At 34.9% G+C, this 22,342-nt stretch overlaps 1 protein-coding gene and 1 long non-coding RNA gene across 4 annotated transcripts in view; one reads left to right on the plus strand and one right to left on the minus strand.

Moving 5' to 3' along the window:
• ADCY2 (adenylate cyclase 2) overlaps nt 1-22,342 on the minus strand; it is a 207,789-nt gene that overhangs the window by 34,591 nt on the left and 150,856 nt on the right. For all 3 annotated transcript variants that reach the window (XM_083874798.1, XM_083874797.1, XM_083874799.1), the window contains 4 exons: nt 21,814-21,883; nt 19,470-19,567; nt 13,421-13,505; nt 2,174-2,311 (listed from right to left, as the gene is read on the minus strand). In XM_083874798.1, the coding sequence (XP_083730924.1) occupies nt 2,174-2,311; nt 13,421-13,505; nt 19,470-19,567; nt 21,814-21,883 (391 nt within the window). The remainder of the gene's footprint in view (nt 1-2,173; nt 2,312-13,420; nt 13,506-19,469; nt 19,568-21,813; nt 21,884-22,342) is intronic.
• LOC310917092 lies at nt 10,481-13,400 on the plus strand. The gene is made up of 3 exons (XR_014591392.1): nt 10,481-11,042; nt 12,459-12,501; nt 13,239-13,400. It is a non-coding gene; the product is annotated as an uncharacterized lncRNA (long non-coding RNA).

Raw genomic sequence — 22,342 nt, forward strand, 5'->3', positions numbered from 1 at the left:
CCATTAAATCTTAATGGCTACATTTTTCTTTTTTCTACTGAAATGGTTCATAGAAGTAAAAGCAGTTAACAGACTCTGCCATTAAGCACATGTTGCTTGGAGATATAATAATGATACTTCAGAGTCTCTCCCACAATTTGCTAATGCAAATTTCACAATCACATTTAAAGTCATTTTTGCTAGTCAAACTATTAAGGTTCAGTTTCAAGGTGGGAATTGTACTTAAAATTATAATCTCATGAATATCATGGAACATGATTATTTGTAACACTGTAGCATCACTGATAAGGCACTAAGACTTCAAAATACAGCCTATTAGGTTTTACTTTAACATTCAGTCCACATAAAATTGGACATGAGCCAATAAAATGAAAACCTGTTTTCTAAAAATTATGTACTGAACAACTCCTTTTTTTTTTTTTTTTTTTTTGCTAAAATGTCTTTTACTACTTGAAGGCCAAATTTGAAGTGGGCTGTACACACTAGTAGAACTTCAGTCTAAGCAAAAAACAGTTGCTGACCAGATCTCCTTTTTCATTTTTTAACTTCATAAATAACCATATCCATGAAGTCTAACTCAAAGTATACTTTAAACCCAGGTAGGTTCTTTCTTTTCTTCTGACATATTTGCAGAGTTCAAAATAAGAGAAAATCTAGCCTGATCATCATTTTACAAGTTACTAAATCTCTGAGGTTTATGCTGTTGTGTAATTTTTACATGGCTAAAGGTTGTAATTCAGAAAGGCATAGAGTCTTCAGCTAATGGAGAATCAACAGCTTTTTAGAATAACTGTTTCCATTGCTAACTGCTTTCATTGATGAAAAGTCAGTTTATAGTCTCATTTTCAGCCACTGCTTCTTTGAGTTTCTCCTCTCTCAGCCTTACACACTAAACTCACTTAGGTGAATTTTAGATTTTGGAAACGGAATTGGTTTTTTGGTTTTCTCCTCTCCTTCAAAAAAAGCACAAAAAATAATTAACAGAAAACCAACATTAACTGGACTAGAAAAATATAACAGTAAAAATGGAGAGAACGCTCTACCAGAAATTCCAAGTGTTCACATTTAAAAGCCCACATTACATCATTTGGACAAGTTCAGTACTTAGTGTAATGAATGATTGACTAAGGGTACCCTGAAATGTGGGAAAACAAACTAAAACAGTGTAGGTATTATCAATCTCTAAGTCTTTTATGAATCTTAAGTAACAAAATTACCAGCAACTCAAGGAAGCATTAGAGTTGCAATTTCAAAAGCACTGAAATGTGAATCTCTCTCACTTGAATAATATCTGTGCATTAATGTTGTGGTGAAAGAATTGCCTTAAATAAATGTTATCCCACTTTGCGACACAGAACTGAACTGGAACGCTTTAACAGGTTTATGAGCAGAATCCGCCTTAGCTAATGGGACAAAACAAAAGAAGACTTTTGATCCCATGTACTGCTCATCCCATTAGACAACAGACCTTTCAGACTAAATGAGATCATTAAGATTCATGCTTTAGGCAAACTAATGACATATTTACTCTATAATAATTGCTATAGTTGCAAAAGAATAATAAAATTACTTGGATTTTCCCTGTTAGGAGAGAAAAGCATAGGTTGAAATCACTTAAGTAGACGCAAGCCCTAACAAACTTGTAGCTTAGAACTTTTGAAGTTTTGACATAACGTTGAATTTTTTTTTTTTAATTTAAAAAAAAGACAAGCATGTGAAATCAATAATGTATAGATTATGATAATTTTGGGGTCAGCAGAGGAGCATCACAAAACTGAATAAAGCTTAGTTTGTTTCACATAAAGTCTTCCACCAATCCCATGAGGAGACACTTCATTCTTTCAGCAATGCTGTTTTTCCAAGCAATGTATGGATGACTGAGGGACTTGTGCAATTCAAAGCTGGGATTTAATTGTTTTCTGTTCATTATATTTGTCTTTAATCAATTTAGCCAGGATCTGAGCTCTTGTTGAGCATCCTGTTTGCAGAGGTCTCGATTACACAGTATATTTTCTTTTGCTCTGCTTTACGTTTCTCTCTGGCAATTGTTATCACATAGGTTCCTGGCACAGCCACAGGCCATAAATTTAACATCTAAACTAATACTGAATAATAAAAACAACAAATCTTAAATGAACAAAAAAGCAGGAAAAAATACTCCTTTTTTCCTTACCATGTTGAATACAGCCATGGTTAGTATTATAGCAGTGGTTGTCAATGTAAGAGTGATCCTTGGCCAAGGACGGTTTGCAATTATTCCAGATGATTTCAGGATCCACAACAACGAAGCTGATGCTTTCTTGCTACATTGCTAAGTGCAAACAATTTGGAAAAGAAAAAAAAAAGATCTTTAGTATATTTAATTAGGATAAACAAGGGTAGAATTAAGATACCTCATGACTGAGGGCAGCATTAATCTTACAACATTATACAGAACTATTTAACTATTATAGTCTCACAAGAATTAAAGATAATGGTTAAATATGAAAATACAGAAAAAATTATTTAAAATTTCTGCCATAATATCACTTCCATTTGATAATTATAATTTGCAAGTACCTTACTAAACATTCAATACATATTATTATTAATAGCAAAATACAGACTTGACAGAAACGTCATTACCTTTAACATCAGCAAAAGCCTTGAAAATTAACTGACCTGCCTTGACTAAAGTGAAAGAGTCATGTTTAGTAGCTTCTGGAAACTTCAAAATGTAAATAATGACTCTGAAAAGTCTTTGACACAGAATAAAGGTTAGATGTCTCCCTGGCAGCCCACAAAACAGGAGAGTTCCCAAGCTTTTCTTTCTTTTTTTTTTTTTTTCTTTTTTTTTTTTTTTTTTTTTTTGAGTCTTGTTTGATAATTAATTTTAAATGGAAAATAACTCAGCAAAGCAATTCAACCTTCCCTAAAACTATCTAGAAGGCAAATAAGCATTTTCACAGAAAACTGGACATACAATTTGACACAAAAAGTATTTAGTGAATAGAAAAATTTTCTTATATAGTGGCAAAAATTAACAATAAAAAACTCTGACTCATTTAATCTGCTTCTAAGAAGACATTACAAAATCTCCATTCATACATGCATAGTGCCTAAAGGCACAAGAGGCTCACAGAGAATAAACAACGATTTGTGACACATCCAATAAACATTAATTTTCCCAAAACTTTAGCAATGAGGAGATAAGGTTGCCTAGAAGCATCTTGTGCCCTTTCCAAATGTCAATTTCAGTTATATGGAAACCTCTTAAAAAAAGCAAAGAAAATTTAAGGAACATGACAATTCCACAAAAATAATTGTTTTTTTCCAACGTCTTTTGTTTATTTACTTAATATTAACTGAGATGGCTTTGGATATTGTTTTCACCCTTGCTCCAGCCATCAGCAGAAATACAAGCTCAGGAAGTGTCAAAAATAAGAACTCAAGCATGAAAAACTACCAAATACAGGACTCAATTTATGGCATGTAAAATGTATTTTTTCAGGTTCAATAGCTGTGGCACATCATGCTAAATTACACCACTACCCCACACTTGGGATGCATTTTGCATGAAAGTCTTTATCATACTGCATGTAAGTATTTTGCTCCTAATTATACATTATTTGGACAAATTCACTGTACATGCAGAGCTTTTTTTACATATTGTTTCCTTTTATGAACAGGGAGTTTTGCATACTGAATTGGACAGATTTTGAATTCAGTTCCAGGAAAGTCAAAACAATCACTGGAATCTTAAGGATGGACAAAGAAAAGGGAGAAAAAGAACCAGCTTTGATATACACATTACTCCTCTCCCTTATTAAAAACCCACCCAAAAGCATAAACTCAAATGACTTGCATTTTTGAACAAAAAATTCCTGCTCAAAAGCCTTTTTGAACTCTCCAATCTTGTTCTTCAGCCCTAAGTACACAGCAAATTTCAAGATAATTTGAATCCACACATATATTTTACAAAAGTTTCGTCATCCCTCCCACTTCAATATAGTAAAAAGCACAAAGCATTGATTGCTGCTGTTGCTGCAGAAGGGAAGTGTTCCGATGGATGCAGGGAATGGATCTGTGTGAAAATGAATCATTCAGCTATCTGTCTAGCCTGCCTAAAACCCAATGAGTCAGGGAGCATGGATTTATGGCAAATTAGAACAGTTATGCATTCGTGCCCTAATTACTCTTTACCTTTATTACAGCTCACCTGGAGCTTTACTACAACTTAACTTACATTGTTCTGTGATTTCCTTGGAAATTTAACAGCAGCTGGATAAGTTTAAGTTGCATTAGACACAAAAAACTAGACAAGTACACTGAGAAAGTAATAGGAATATAAAATAGCTAAGAAGTTTTTTATATTTATATATATATATATATATAAAAGCTGTACACTGTGTTCTTTCTGAATTACATTATAGGGGACTATACTGTTCAAGGAAAGTCTTTAGGATTAGAAATTCCAAGAAAATAAGCTAATGATGGAAATAAATTATCTGGTCTAAACAAGACATAATTTATTATGAATTTTACAGGGTTTATGTTGCCTGATGAGAAGCTAATCAAACACAAAGACCTGGTGATTATCAAAAGGGCAAAGACAGTTAATGAGTAACATCATCAACAGAAGCCACTCAATTTGCTGCTCCTAAGATGACTGGAAGAGGTTGCTGCAGTCATGATTTCTGATGGGAAGCCTACCAAGAAGCTTCAATGAAAAAGGAAATGGATGCAGGTGAGCACTTTTCTAAATGAATCTATTGCATATTGTTATTAAATTCTACCTCTAACCATCTTCTGTGTAAGTGCAGTCCTTATTCAGAGCCTGCATGTGTGTGAGTGGTAGCAAACTTCATGCTGGACTAGCTGGCAAAGATGGGTGCCCAGCACTGGAGAGAGATCACACAGTGAGGCAACTGAGGGCTGGGTGTCAGTAGCTGAACTAGGTGTCAGACCAGTCCTGAGGAGATCCACAGGGTGTGTGTGTAACCATAAGATAAGATGTAACTATAAGATGTGTGTGTAACCATAAGTTCAAAAAGAACTGGTTGGCAAGGAGGAGATCAACATTTGGAAAGTACCAAAGCTTGAGCTACTTAGTAAAGGGAGCAGAGTCTGGGTATGGATGTATTGACTGAAATTCCATGTGCCAGACCCACGAGTGAAAATGTGCCTGTGGATGATGACAGTCAGGAAGTGTATAGTCCAGCAGTCTTGATCCTCCAGAAAGAAACAACTAGCCCATCAGTGTTGATCATGTTTATGTGAGTGCTGCCTATTGTTATGTGGGTGCTCTAAGAGAGCTGCTCTGTCTATGGATCTGTGTGATTGGTCCTCTGTGTGTGGTACATGCCCATTTTCCTATTGGGAATACATACTGAACCTCATGACAGATTGCACCTTGGACTTGAGTGGGAGGGGAACAGGAGGATCCACTCCCTGGGTTTTAAATTCCATCAAATTTTGCTTCAGTGGGTCAGGAAGGAGCACTTCCCAGCTCCAGAACTCCACTGGACCAAACAAGCTCTAGGAGTCCTTACTTTCAATTTCAAAACTTTCAAAACCACATCTCAGTAAAAAATGCAAAACAATGTTGTAAAAAAGGTGCTTTCTTGTTTTAGTAGTACTACACAAGGTAAATTGAGTTTTCTCTACTTAAATTAGCAATTTGCATTACCTTAATTCTGAGGATAAAATTAACTTTCACACAGAAAAATCTCTGCTGAATTCCAGTATGTAAATACGAGAATGTCAGCATCAAATGATAGTAAATTTTCAAACTTTTCTACTTAAACATTGATGGTTCCAATTGTTATATTTAAACTTTCTTCGTATTTGAAAGTAATTGAAAAAACGTACAGTATAGAATTGCTGAGAGCACTTAGCAATGTCCATGCTGAGAACAGCATGTATTACTGAGAACTCCCTTTGTTTTCAAAGTACCTGGAAAACAGGTACAGACTTACATAACTTCTGTACTAAAATTCTTTGCAATTATTCCAATTCTTCTTTGCTTACAAGACTTTTGAACAATATCACCTTACCTTGGTAATATATTTTAGCAAGGAGGAACTTATTAGACTGATTTCCTACATTTCTTTTAAAAAGTGTGTTCCTGCTACCATTAAGGAAAAAAAAAAAAAAAAAAAAAGAGAAAAAAAAAGAAAACAATCCCCCAACTTTATCACTTAGAAAAGGTCTGGAGAACAACATAAATTTCAGAAAACAATATATCATTCAGCCAATGTGATTAATCAATAAAGAGATTCTATTACTTCCATTGCTCTTGCTAAAATTACAAGATGCTGCTGGTTCTAACAGAAGAATAATGTGAGTGATGTTAAGAGTGCAACTTTTAAAATGAACTTCTAGATAGTTATTTCCACTTGTCAAGCAGAAGCACAACAGAGTGATGTATTTCTAACCAGGCTGTTTAATGTACAGCTCTGAGTTCTGGAGGGGAAAGATCCCTGTAAATTGGGTACATCTGCCCTGACCATCTTATTTGTTAGGCCAGTGAGAGTCCTGAAAGGAAAACTTGTGACAAAACCCTAAAAATCTTTAAGCCATTAAGTAAATATTCCTTGCAAAACATGAAAGAATACACCGTTGAATAATAATTCTCTGTGTGAATAACAGATTTGCTGAACTTAGTTTCACTTTTTAGCAGTCCAGATCCAGTCCATATGTAGTAAAAATGAAGCAGTTCAGTACAGGTAAAAATCTGGGGAATCCCTAGAAGCAGAACTGGAGGAGTGGGGGTAATCATTAAAACCACTCTTAAAAGTCATTTACATGACATGTAAATGTCATGTCACTTTTGCAATTTTCTGAATAAAATGGAGAATGAGATTAAAGAAAGAATCAGTTCTTGAAAGCATGAAAGTAGGACAAGATATCAAACCTCAGTAGCATTAGAAAATATCACAGTGTTTATTCTAAGTGGAGCTTGCAGAATATGGTTCAGTGTTTATCATTTACTGACTAGAAATAATAGGTATTTGTAGTATGAGAGGTGACTAATGTATTACCTTTTCATCTGAACATGTTAAATCTGATACGACAGCACAGCATGATAATGAGCAATAACTAATTTTGAATATTCAGAACATTAAAATGTATCCTGTGTTGTCTTTCCACACACAAAAACCTACTTCAGCATTTAATAAGTTGAATGCTGTCTTTCTGAGTGGGATCAAGGAACTGGTGCGAGAATTAATTGTGACAGCTATGTTGTAGATGAAAGACAGTGTTTCAAGAGCTGTCATATCTCTCCTTCAATGCTAGTTGAAGTTGGAACACCTTCACTGAAAACTTCTTATTTACAGAAAGCCAGTGAGTCACATTTTCTACAGTTCTATTGTTGTTCTTTTCATTTTGCATTCAAATACAAATCGGTATTTTACCAATACTGATGCTTCAAAGAATGCAATCAAGAGAAACAAAATTCAGATTTTTTTACATGCTCGTTTTCACTCAGAGTTGAAGAAGACACCAAAGTTCAAACCCAAAGAACTTGCTGACAGCAATTACAATGACCTAAGCTTGGAGAAGAGGGATTTTGCTATACTGACAAAAGCTTTTATTTTGCATACTTATTAATGGTCCTAATGTTGGCAAAAAAGACCAAAGTACTTCTAAAATGAGTACTGTAACATCAAGCTTTTGAATTCCACAGTGGTACCTGTAAATCTAAGCCAGGAACTTTGAATCATACAAAATCCATCCAGGTGAAAAGTCTACTCAATTTCTACTTCGTGCGACTGACTGGAAAAAATCTAGAATCTTGAATAAAGAAATAACAGCAACAACTAAAGCCAGCATCACATTTTTAATTTCACCATACTTTGCAGTGTTAACAATCCTTTACAACAGGTCATGCTAAAATGGCCACTTGGTTTACTTCAGCTGTGTCATTTAAAGGAAAGGACATGTCAGTGGCCTGCAGAAATATGCCTTTAGGCAGTCAGAGTTCAGTCCTGGCACTTCCTGTGCTGCTTTCCTCACTAAAACGTACCATCATTGTACTACATGCCATTTTAAGTTAAGATGTTCTCAGTCCCTCCCATCAAGATTTTTCTTTTTCTAAGAAAATATTTAAAGAGCCACTACTTTTGAGAAGAATCAAACCTGAATGACATTTTAAGGACAATGCTCAGGGCACTGAACTAGAGGAAGGATTTCTGACTGCTATGTTCTACATCTACCATCCAAAAACTGTCCCATACAACAGGAGCTCTGATCTGTACCCATATTCTGGCACTAGCACATCATGAGTATCAGCTCTCGGGTAATACATGTACAGAGCATTGAAAACAATCTGGATGCTCTTTGCTTTCCTGCTTTTTAAATAACTGCAGGAAAAATTGCTTGCACACTGGAAGTAGACTTGGGTATCTCTTTATTATTTGAAACCAGCTGGCTTCAATCATGCAACTAATGTCATAAACATGTAACTCAAGAAACTGAGTGAGAAGAAGGATTTTTGTTACTGAAATCAGTAACAATTATATACATAATTATATATTATAATTATAATTATATTATATACATTATTATATATTATATACATAATTATTATACATAATATATATATAACAATTATAACAATTCCTGAAGTCTGAACATGGTACTAGAATACTACTAGTATACATGGTACTGGTCTAGGTGGTGATGGATTTGCTGTTGTAGTGCTTTTGCTAGAGACTCATCAGAATGACTTTTAGCAGTGACAAGCCTCTTTGATGGACCCTGTTATAGGTGCCAAAGTGCTTCTTTAGGTTCTCCTTGCCTAAACATCCCCATTTTAATCTTCGTTTACAGGCAAACCTTACTATGGAAGAAACTAAAGGGCCTAGATCTTTCATCTGTATCTTCATTAAAGGGCACTCATATCAAAGGTAAAATTCCAGATTGAAAATAATTTCTAAGTAGTGCTGGTGGATATTCCTTTCCTTACAGAGCTTTTAAATATCTTATAAGTACACAGTCATTCTGACTGTACCTAAGTACCAATGCCAACTGCTTTAGAGTAAAATACAAATTCCTGCAAAAAAAGGTAAAGATTGTGTATCATTCTTTATACAGTGGTGTGGCGTAAATAATGTGCTCTCTTCTAGCAGGGACAGGCTGCATGTACTGCCTGCCCTTTGTCAGAGACTTCAGTAACCTTCAAATCAGAACATCTTTCTCAAGTGTGAAGCCAGTTACTTCTGCTGTTTGTTTAGTTGGCATTGTGTTCTGCCAATTTCATGATTCAATTGGGTATTTAAGAGAGACTACAAACATGTTCAGATGAGATGACTTTACTTCTATCTTCTCTGTTAGCTTAAGTACTCAAACAGGTTTGCAAGGCATAAACACATGCAACAAAAAAACCACTTCATATTAATGGAAAGTTACTAGCACAAAGAGAATTTCACATCAATTAACTGCATGTATGTCCCAGGTAATGCAAATAGATTTTTGAGACAGTACTTGCATCAATGCATAAAGAACATCTGCTTGAGATTAATATTCCTTTCACCAGCTATCTCAAAGATCTTTCCTTTACATGCTTAGCGTGTTTTTATTCCTACTGAATGCATTACATTTTCCAATGTATCATTTAGGTACCAGATATCTGCTTCCTTGCATTCATAGCAGGAAGTAAAACACATCTAACACTTACTAGGTCTGAGGCATTCCACATGCATTCTATGAACTCATCTGTACTTCAAGAAGATAAAGAGAAGAGACACAGAAAATACATGAGCTAAAGGACAATAACTGTCCTTTATCCCTCTATCTGGGAAAGAAACTCCTCAAGGAAAATTCAGAGAAAAGATTCAAAATTACTTAAAAAAAAGGGCATACATTTAAAATATGAAAATATAAGACAAAAAGGATCTTTAAGACCAAAAATACTCATAATCTTTAAGACTGTGACTATCTTTGAATACTGTGACAATCCAAAAACCAAAAAGCATATAAAAATTTTTAATTGGCATGAAAAAGTAATTAAAACATAGAAGATATAAATTCCTTTCAAGTTTCAGAGTATATGTATGCCATTTTAGCTAGGACTGAGCAAGGTTTCATATGGAAAAATGACTGTTTCTGTGAGAACTGTCAGCTCTCCGTGTCCTCAGCCAGTTTGCCCAAGACCAGCAGGGATGCCACAAAGATAGGCTCTGGAAGTTTGTAACTTATTTGTGCTAGTATGGTGCTGCACCTTTGATGGAAAAATTCCTATTCTTCTCTAATGGCTGAACTATCACGTCACCCCAGACTGAGCTGGGCCATGCTGCAGTGCTGCTGAACTGCAGAATCAATTAATAAACTCAGAGTGAAACAGTGAGCATAAATCTCTTCTTACAGTATTGCAATTAAATTCCATAAGAGCTAGTAATTTTAGCATTACAGTCTGGATTGTTTTTTTTTGTCTTGCCAATGAAATGAAAATCATGCAGAATAATTTGTTCAATGTTGTTTTTTTGTGGGAGTTACTCTGTGGTGGTTACAGCCATTTGTAATAGGTGAAGACAGAGAGTGCAAAGTGCCAAAAGTACTAAGACAAGCATACATAACACAGTGATAGCCAGGTGTCCTAAGCTGAACTTAGATTTTCCTGTCTTTACTGGCATTTCAGAGCCCACTCTGTAAATCTTGTAACAGTCCTGTAAATATTTGACTGCTAGTGCAAGTTTATGTACCAGATTCTGGTGCTCAGGTTGGTGGTGACCCTGGCTGGGCACCTCAGGAACACCAGGCAAGACAGAGCCCAAAATATTGGGCAGAGAGAGGAGGAGAGACACAAAGAGAGAAACAGAAGGGAGAAACCCCAAGGTTGGAGGAGCAGGCACTCCATGATGGAGCAGATGATTGCACTACAGCCCATGGCAGACCCATGCTGGAGTAGGTGATGTTCCTGAAGGAACCAGCCTGTGGAGTCCTTAAAATTGAGCAGCGTGAAAGGAAGGAGCAGCAGAGAGAAAAGTCTATTTACTAACCCCTCTTCACCCTTGTAATGCTTGATTGGAGATAAAGGACTCTGGAACAGAGGAGTGAAGGTAAATTTGGGATAGAGAAGAGTAATGGTATGGCTTTAATGTTTGTTTTTGTTTCTTACTACACAAATCTATTCTAATTGGCAATAAAATAAATCAGTTATCCTCAAGTTCAGTCTGGGTTTTCTATGAAAGTAATTTGTCACTGATCTCTCTCTGCCCCATCTTCAAGCCTTATCTTAAGCTTTCTCATCCTATTTTCCTACCCCATCCTTCTGAGTGAGGCAGAGGGTGAGTGTCTGGCCCGTGTCTAACTCACCACATTTTATCTGTCAGGGTCAGACAAGCACAAAAAATTCTTGGGTTTTTTGGTGCATTTTTAGAAGAGAGATATTTGGTGATTTTAAACTCTGCTATTGTGTGCAAGTGCATGTACACATAAGCAAATCCACATTGACTACATGCCTTCTATTAGGGAATCCAAAATGTACCTCTTGAGAAAAAAACCCAAACAAGCCCCAACCAATTCAGCCTTTGGACAATAAAGCCTGATTTCTGTTAACAGCATCACTGTTGTGTGAAAACTCAGATATCAATATTTGTTTCTTTGAAATATTAGACTTTTTCTTCTAAACAGAAAACATTTACAGGGATAGGTCAGATAGTGCAATAAATATGCTACCAAAATATAACATAGGGTGTCACTGTGGTAAAAGCTGCAAAACAATACTTGGATTTTGACACAAATGAAGAAATCTCAGGAAAAGAACAAGGGAAAGGAAAACCTACTTCTTTGACTAGTTGCTTCTCACCTGTCACCTTAAGAACTATATCCATGCACATGAAGGAAAGACAATACTGCATCAACTATAATCATAACTTACTGAAATCTTAGCAGCACAGTTCCTGTATCAGAGCAGCTGAACTCACAAAGACATGGACATAAATAACTCCTCTTCAAGTTATGTAGATTAGAACAAGACAACAGGCAAGTAATCAAAAATGCAATGATAGGTCTCCATTTCTCTTCACAGTATTTACAGTACTTATGTGACATGGGCAAAAAGGCGTTGAAAATAGGTGTTAGATATTCAAGTGGCACAACTCTACAACTCTGACTTGGGATATTGCTTAGCCATCCCTTTACATGCAGAAAAATGTATTTGTATTCCTCATAAGTAACACTATAAATAAAAGTCCCAGGAGAATGTATGTGCCAGAACTTCTTGATACCTTTTCATTAGCGCTTCTTTTTCCTACAGAAAAAGGCTGTCTTTTCTTTGAAGGATTTTCCCTTTAATTTGCTTATTCAAGAGTAGTACTCTGACTTCATCATTTTACTCTCAATTTACTGTCAATAACAAATAGCAATCAAGTATAACATGAGAACTAATTTTTGCTGTTAAGTAATAGCGATAAGTCTAAGACCTCACTTTAATGATTAAAAATATTTAAGAATATCATGGCATTATATTTCAGATTAATTCCTGGGCAGTGGCAGCATCCCTAAGTTATTGGAAAGGTAACTGAAATGTATATTAATTATATTTTCTTAAAAACATGTCCTGGTTAATTACAAGCCTCACAGGAGAATAGGGAGAAATTATAAAAACCTACTTCCTCTGTTTCTTTCTTTAATTACCTTGTCCTACTGTTTTACTGCATACTGAAGTAATTGTCTTTCCCATGTGCTTTTTTTATACAAGATTTTTTCAGTTTTCTCTGTGTGAGCTTATGGAAAGAAGAGAATGAGAAGTGGGGATGCCACATTCAGATTGCATTCACTTTTATACAAATCCAGAACCTCCTTATCCTTATTATAGATAGAGTTCTATGTTGGATCTATTTGAGAACAGAAAGGGTACATGCTGAAAGGCTGAAAGGTTTGCCTAAATATTGATTTAATTCTCAAATTCAGCATAATATTACATGTACTAATAGGTATTATAATAATAGCTGGACCACTCAGTGACAATACTGGAAATTTAATAAAACATTTTTATATTTCAAATGAAATTGTTATGGAGAAATATTCTTTAAACTCACAAAAGGGTCTTATACAATACTTAAACAAATACACAGTCCTGCAAATTAAAGCACTCATAAGATGAGTCACCTCCTGTAAGCACAATAGCAAAAAAAAATTGAAAAGGCAATCTTTCAAACAATAATGCAAACCTCTCAGATGATCCAGCTTCATATGAGAAACAGAATACTAGTGTCAATACAACCACTCCATTGGCATTTTCTGCTTTTCAGATAAATCAGGACATTTCACAAAAAAACCCAACATGGACAAAACCATGTCCACAGAAGCCTGAGCATGCAAATCCTTTTTCCTTTAACTGGTACTCTGCAAAGGCAGAGTGATTTGGCAAAATCAGAATATGTTATTTCAAAGAAAGCATCAACTAATGGATTAGATTTCCTTCAATACCTACCAAAAGCTGTCCAGCGAAACAGATGAACAAAATGAAGGAAAGCAAGAGAAATGCACCGCCAAAGGAAATTCCAAGAATAGATGTTCTAGAAGAAAAGGAAAACAGGTATTAATTTCTTTGTTGCACATTTGTAACATGACATTTCTTTGTCTATAATACTGATGATATGAAAAATTACTAGGTGAAAGATGCAACTTCCAAACATCAATACCATGGAAAACCAATTCCAACCTTCACCTAAATGACAGGCATTTCCCTTGCTATTTCCTCAATTCAGGAATGCTTGAATTAAATTACCTCTGACTTGCAAAGTTATTACCACGAGAAGCTAATAATTTACACATATATAAAGACAGAGTACATTAACAGAAGCAATGTTTTGTTTTGTTTTAACTTTAGGAAGCCTGTATTAAAGAAGATCCCTATTGCTTTACTATTTTGTTGATGATTTTATGATATAAGAGCCTAATAGACATACAAAAGAAACTTGTTGGTGTTGAACATTTACCCCTAAAAGGCAGAAAACCACACAGGTCAGTGATGTCCATTTTCAGTGTCTCACAGCAGAAGCTGCAATATCTGTGATGCTGATCACCCTTACTCGGTGTTACCACTCATCCTTTCCTTGTGTGTTATAAATAGGGAAGTCTAGACAAAGTAGCATCCCTGGATAGTCAGCGAACAGGGAGTCAGTATCAATCAGTGCATTCCTTCATTCATTCCTTTACTCATTCATTCATTCCTTCATTCATTCTGCAAATGTGGAAATCTCTCTATAGGAATACCACAGTAGAGCATAATTGCTCCACCAGGCACCATGTGAGAGCTTCTCAGCATAGCTGCCTAGGGAAGGATGCAGTGAAATCTCATTATGTTTAATGAATGCCAAGAGGAGACTAGAAGCTCTGAGTCAACTGAGTTGTTTAAGACTGGGAGCTAGATGGAGTCATGAAGTCCCTCACCTGAGTACCTGCTTTCAGGTTTAACCCCAGATTCGACACTGTTACAGAATTAAAAAAAATATTTCTCAACTCCTTTGAGCCTCAGCAAACATCTTAGTTTATCAGACATTATATGCCAGAAATATTAAGAAGCATTGAGATCTGTTTTAACAACAGTGCTATATAAAATATTTTCAGGAAAGAAAAAAAAAAAGCATTAACACCACCAACCAATCTGATGCCATTAAAAGTATAAAAGTATTTTGGAGAGTAATTGATGAGCTTCCCTGCCAATCATTCAGAGAACCTGTTATATATTAAGTATTAATCATCAGATTTTGGGTTGATGTTCACAATTGTTCACAGTTGGTGAAAAACAAACAACTGGCAATTCATAACATATATTCACCATGAAATAATATTTCTTTAAAAAGCCATTTGAAGATCATTATTGCTTATGAATACATGTTCTGCAAGATTTTCTCGTTGAGACAGACAATGAGCTGTACATCAGAGTATTAAAACTAGCCTCTGTTCATAGGAATTGAAAACTCTTATAAGGGAGATGAGAGGAGAGGAGAGGAGAGGTAAAGGGGAAGGAGAAGAAAAGAAGAAGAAGAGAAGAGAAGAGAAGAGAAGAGAAGAGAAGAGAAGAGAAGAGAAGAGAAGAGAAGAGAAGAGAAGAGAAGAGAAGAGAAGAGAAGAGAAGAGAAGAGAAGAGAAGAGAAGAGAAGAGAAGAGAAGAGAAGAGAAGACCAACTAGGAAACTAAAACCAAGGCCAGTTAGAAAAGAAACAGGTTTATTTTTTAGACATGCATAAACATTTCCAATCATATATGTCCTTCATTAACGTTCAAGAAATCTTTCCTACATTTCAAAATATAACTATTCTTCTTCTTATATGAAGAATACAAAAAAGCAGCCCATGCACCTTAAAGAATGACTCAACACAAGAATAGCCTTATCAGTCAAGTTTGGAGTGCATCCTTTTAGAAGAAGAAATGAAGATGTTTATGAGAGAAACTGGAGAGCAAAGGAAATAAAATTAACACGGCATAAAGAGAGCTTATGCAAAGAGTACTTAATCTCCCGGGCAACAGGCAAGAACAAAAGGTCTTTGTAGCTGTTTCATATAATCAATGATGTTATTGAGGGAGCACAAGAATTACACAGCAAGGTGAACAGGACAAAGAGAAAAAGACTGAGAGTAATAAAAAGTGGTATCTTAGAATCCAGATTTGAATGGTGAAAACAGAGGAAAAAACCCGTAGTATTTTTGCTCCCCACACCCCATTTTTCTCTGGGAAGAGCAAGACTTCTGTTTCACTTAAACTAAGACAAAATAGTTTCATGATGCTCCTAGAAGAAAAGAAGTGGGCTGAATATGCTACGAAGGGAAGTAAAATGCTAAAAATTAAGTACCACCATAAACAAGTCTCATTTGAGGCAATGAACATAGGAAATCCGTAATATGATTTATTTTTTGTCACTGGAACATTACAAATCCAGTACAGGTCTTTACAGTAAACTAACCTTGCTTTTTTGTGTAGAGTTATCAAATGGAGTGCATTGATAGATTCAGGCAAAATATTTAGTCAGAGGAGCACCTGAAATTTCATAAGCCAGGTAAGCTTTTACCTACCTCTTCTGCGCTTCAAGGAATGACCTCATTCTGCTCTCTGCTACAGTCCCCCACCAGAAACCCAAACAGGACAACCCTTGACCATAACATACAGTTATGGACAGTTTAAAAGTGAGGAAAAAATATGAGAACTTCTCAAGCTCCAGGTACTTCCATGTCTAAATCATTTATGATCTTAGCTAAACTTGCATTTTTCTGGTTTCATTAGGAAATATCTGCTTGGAACAATTAAATTTTTATCAGTGGAACAAGATTGGAAAAAATTATATTTATGTATATCTCATTGGTAATTATTTAACTGAAAACAGAAATTTATTGATGAAGATAAAGATACTGAAAAATGCAGAAATAAATGTGGTTTTTCCTGCAACTTTGTAAGCTTTAGGAAAAAATGTGACTTTTGGCCCATGTCCTTTAATGCAGAGAATTTCCTTAGCTTGTAGATATTTGTTATCCATGTTCTGAACGATAGGACTGCAAATTCTCTTAGGTGATAAAATCACAATGATGCCCCTACAACTGACAATTATACAAGCCAATATGGAATTCAGACTTTTTTTTGGTATCTAATAGTAGTTATTCATTTCTTAAAGGAATTGATACTTTTCCTAAGCCATCAAAAGATTCAATAGCTATGGAGACTGTATGGCAGTTTCGATGTTAAAACAATATCAGTTCAGTTTTATAATTCTACTTGAATTCTTGGTTTGGGTTTGTTTTAATACAGCAAAAAAATAGCGAGTAATGATGGTTTCCCTTCACTTATACCATCTTATGTCTTACGTATAAAATAAAATAAAGATATATATAAGAGAAGATTTATATAAGATAAAGATACATATATATATCTTATATAAGATATATATAAGATAAAAAGCTATTTATAGCTTTTAGACAAACTTTCTAAGTACTACCTTTCCTATGAAGAAATTCACTTGTGCCTGATCAAAAATATTATGTGAAAGCCTCCTAACCATGACTGTTAGTTTGGCATGACTCAGGACAAAAGGACACAGTTTCTTGAACACAACAGCATCAAAGAGTGAAGATTTGGGAAGAATCTTAAATGTAGCCTAAATACAATCCCTTACATGAATACTACAAGAAGTATCTCATGTTCAATAGAAATATACTTTCTTCAATTCACCAGTCTACATTTCAAAAAACCGACACTACCAATTCCATGTTAGTACCAATTCTGTTTGCTTAAATAAAGAGTGTAGGGCTGCTGTGAATTAATAGAGATCCTTCTCTCACTTGGTAAACCAAGAATTCTAGAGAGCCACTGCAGGCCTGTTCCAAGGAAATGTAATGATAAAGATTTGCTTTCATTTTAATGCCAATGATGACCTACTCCTCATCACACAGTACACCCCAAGATATTGTCTTCTGGATTAAATTTATAATTACCACTTTGTATAAAGGGTATTATTAAAACACCACATCACTTTATTGACCCGAAGAAAATTAAAATATTAATAAATTATTTCAACCTTGAAAAAAAGTCTTGTGATCTTGAAGATATTACTTAAAACTTGCAACTTGCTGGATGTTATCCATCATCAAATATCTCCAAATCTACTTTTAAGTAGCAGGCTGTGTGCCTACACAGAAATCAATGATATTACACTACTGCAAAACCAGATTAATGGAATAGTGAATCAATAAAACCCAGTGACAGATTTAGTTCATCTCCCAGTCTTCATTAGACCACCATTTAAAAATCCTGTAGAACTTTTGGAAGAAAACAAAAAGGGTAGATAGAATTTTAGTAGAAAATAACATTAGCAGCATCAAGAGTATGTTTGATTTAAGTTGCATTTGTGATGACTACATACACTGGTAATTTTTCAGCTTTTTGTTGTTGTTGTTAACTTGCAATGCTCCCAATTTTCCAGGAAAGATGCAGGTGCCTATATATTACCTTGCCTTTCTGTCTTCCATTTCTTCATCTATTAAAATAATTGGCAGATCACCTGAAGCTGAATACCATTTATGTTGGTAATACCTGATTTTACACTTTTGCTTTTACAATTTAATATGCAGCCCCTATAAAAAGATCATATGACACTTATCATTTTGGTAATGAAAATGACAAAGCATTTTTCAGTGTATTTTACTCTGATTTTAGAAATACCAGCAAGTTGGAGGACATTTTCCTTAGCTCAATACAGTTCCCTAGAGTTCATTGATATTCTGATATATTTTAATGAGCTAAACAATTGGCTTAAGCAACATAGTAAGGATAGAGGAAAATAAATATCTGACTACATGTAAGATAGATGCTAAATCTAGATTAATTTTCATTACTGAAATCAAAACAAAAAAATAGATTCAAAAATTGTACTGCTGGCCAGGAGGAGTTAGATCCACCTTTGGCTTTTGGGATGTGGAAAAACATGAATTTTCCTGAATGAATTCCTTTACTTAGCAAAATACAGAATGAGCTTGTAAAAAAAAAATTGCCACATGTGTTAATTTCCTATTTTAATAATGCCCAAAGTCACACTCAGCCATGTGCAGGACACTGCTGAATTCTTGGAAGAATGTCCCTTGGTTTGTGCCTCCATTTTAGAAATTTGCTGTGAAACTGCTGCTGTAACATCTGAATAGAAATCCATAAAACTTTATACATGTTATAAGTCTGCAGTATGGAAAGTCAATATATAATGTCCTAACAGTTCCTTCTGGCCTTGAATTTAAATGTGAGTAAATACTACAGAACAAGACCAATCACTCAACTGTGGTTGTAAATAATAACCCTGAATGTACTCCATAGGAGAAAGGACTATGAGTTAAGAATTACTGTATGACAGGGAATATGATGTGTTGGCTTTAGAAACAATTGCTATAAAACAAATACCAACTTTCCACTGTGTAAACAATCAGCCACAAAATTTAATTTTAACAAGTCGAATAAAGCATCCCATATTAGAATTGTCTTCCTGTTTTCAGCCTTTCTAGAATAAGCACTAATATAAATCATCTCATAATATACAAATTCTGATAAAAAGATTTATTGCAGAAATGGATTTTAATATTCTAAAATGAATTTTATAAATATACTTTTATGATTATTAATGCTCTGTTTTCATGCTAAGTATAGCAGTATTATTATAGTGATATGTTAAATACATTTATTTATTACAGTTCCAACTCTGCAATTCATTTTGTCTCACTCCAATGTCCAACTGTCACACTTATTTTTAACTGCAAAGAGAAAAAGTCAAAGGAATGAAGAATTTTTACTAATATCTGGCATAACACTATGGACAGTGTTTAAAATTAGAAACAAGCTTAACTTTGAAAATTGGCTGAAATCCCCAATCTTTTCTGTTCAATTTGATTTCCATGAATTGACATCTTTAAACTAACAGTTCCAAAATTTTTAACCTATATTTCTTTTTTTTTTTACAATAATGAGCAAATATACATAGGAACAAGTGCACATTAAATACCACTTACTTTGGCAATACCAGAATCTGTACAACAAAAATGCAGAAGAATATGAGACAGGCACAAGTCACATAATACTTGAATGCAGGCAGAGTAGTTGCTCGATACTAGAAGAAAATAAAAGCAGATGTTAAAAACACAATTGCCAAAGCAGATGAAATAGTACCCAACTGAATTTTTCAGCTTCAAGATGCACATACATATAGGCAGTTTTTAGCCACACTAAATTTCCTGTTCTTCAGTGATTTCACATCCACTCACATAGGGTTAGGGATTATCAGACATAGTATTAATACTTTTGCTTATTGCAGAACAGCCATGGCAAATGTTTTTTTGTTTCTTCACTTAACAGACTATACCAAACTCTTCATAAAAAGTTCAATTAACAAAAAAAATTCCCCTCCCAGAAAAAAAAGTATGTGTTAAAATATTTCTAGGAAAGGCCAAACATTCTTCACAGATCCCAAAATTCTTTGTGATTAATTACTCAAACTGATTTTCAATTATGGATAAATACTGAATGGCTAAAACAGTTATAAGAAATGCAATATTAATTTAGACAGGAAACTTCTGAGCACAAAAAGTAGCAAAGTGCTACAGAGCATAGCTAGCAACCACACTGATATTTACTGAACCTATATTATTACTTCAATTAAAATATTTTATGTCTTTGTTAAAAGGCCTCATATGTCCACTGTTACTACTAAACACTTGATATTCTTAGGAGAGAGTCAATTTGATCTGTTTTGTCATGAGAAAAATCTATTTATCTCTAATTAGTCTGTCTAGAGACATGAGAATTAAGCAATGAAATATTTATCACAGTTGCTCTGCTATTTGAGATAGATATATCTAGGTTGAAACCAATTAAGTACTCAAAGGGAAATTATCTAAGTAGCAATTAAAGTTTCTTACCCTATCCTATGTTTTTGGGGTTTTTTTTCCCAAAGGATAAAAGTTCAAGATTTAATTACTAAAAAAAACCCCAAAGATTATTTTCTCAAAGTGCTGGAGATGCAAACTTCAGAAAATGGAAAGTGCATGAGCTGTGCCTTCCAACTGCAAGCACACAGCTGTGTCTCTGCGCTTAGTGCCAAGTTCTGCCCATGAAACCAGAGCACCAAACTTTACATGAATATGTAGAAACTCACTTTGGCAACGCAAGAGCTTTTTTTCCTTTTGAATTGTATGACAAATTAAAAGCAATTCTCATCACTTATCTAACTGAATTACAAGGCACAAATACGTCTTTGCTTGATGGGTACCTTTGCAGCAAGTTCTGCTCTTCCATCTGTCAAATATGTTTGTAGTGGTCCTGTTCAACAATTTTGAACCTTGAGCAGCTATTAAAATTTCACAGAATACCAATCTACTTTTAAATTTGTTTCGCTGTTTCACACTTCTCCAGGCATTTCCTAAGGAGGGCGGGCAACTCACGCCTTAGGTTAAACAATTATTTTGCTTTATTATCCTATTTTACTTTCAGGTCTCACAGGGTCAGAAAAGCTTCTGTTTAAATCAAAAGCAGACTTCTTACTAAGTTTTTAAAAGCCAAGACTGGACTGATGAGTCATTAAAAGGCAGCAAAAAAAGATATTTAAAAAGCTAGATCCAAAAATAACGATTAGCTCTTTGCTGTTCCACAGCATTCTACATCAAGATATTAGACTTCTACTGGGAGCATTGACTCAGCCAAATAACTTAGCTCCCAAATTTTCTCCAAAGTCATTGTCCAAAGTACACATATGACATGTTTCTCTCAAGTTCTCTTTCAGAATTCATTGGTTAGTAACACCCACATTAAAATCTCAAGTGCTGCCAGGCACAACTTTGACCACACCAGGTCTTGCTTCTTCTCTGTTAGGAAGTCTTCAAAACAGGCTCAAGGAGCCTTGAAACCTTTTCCTTCCTAAAGCATTGCCCAGCAACATGCCCTTGTCAGCTGACCATAACAACTATTCTGCTGAGCCGTGAAACAATCTGAGAATCATTTTAGATGCTTTGAACTCAAAGATATAAAAAAAATATTAAATATGTGTTCAACCACCACATGGGACACAGAGGATACTTGCTGGACAGTGTGAGTACAGCATGGTAATACTTCCTCTAGCCCCTTCTCATCAAATTCACCAATTCATACAGCCAGTTGTGGCCCAACCTACCTCTTACTTCCCCCAAGGACCGCATAGCATTTCAGCCATCAGCCGCTCTATGCTCATGAGAAAAAAGAAAGAGGCAACTCCCCAGTCTTCCTGCTGAACCTGTGTTAGTGTGTAGAAACACACTCAAGGTCCACGGGACCATAAAACAACAAAAAAAGCTGGACTTATTGAACTTATTGAAAATAACTTACTTCCTTTTCCAGAGTCTTATTATAGAAAAGAAGTGATATCCTTTGAATGTCTTCAGATTTAAGCCACTGCCTAGAACAGAGAAGGAACATTATCATTGTCATAGGAAGAAAGTAGTCCTGTCCTTTTCTATTACTGAATTACAACAAAATAAGAAAATAAATTGGAATTAAGCAAGTTCACGTGTATTGCACTGTATATGGGTGAATTTCACTGACAGTAAAATTGGAGACTGAAAATCTCTTTTTTGGCTTCTATTGCTAAAGTACACACGAAAAAAAGTGAACAATTCTTTTTCTGTTGATCATGCCTAAGTAGAATCAATGGAGAGATTTATATGATGGAATTCTAACAGTGATATTCCACTCATGCCCAAAATACTGTAATATATCCAGTGGACAGAGGAGGACCTGAGACAAAAACAGGCCTTGACAAGGTACCTTTAAGAAGGGCACCGTTACAATATGCAGGAGTGGTTAGGCAAGTTACACTTCACAAACTCTTATTGCAAACAAAAATGTAACAAACATT

The sequence above is a fragment of the Zosterops lateralis genome (genome assembly GCF_965231275.1).
Source record: "Zosterops lateralis genome assembly, chromosome: 1".
NCBI lineage: Eukaryota > Metazoa > Chordata > Aves > Passeriformes > Zosteropidae > Zosterops > Zosterops lateralis.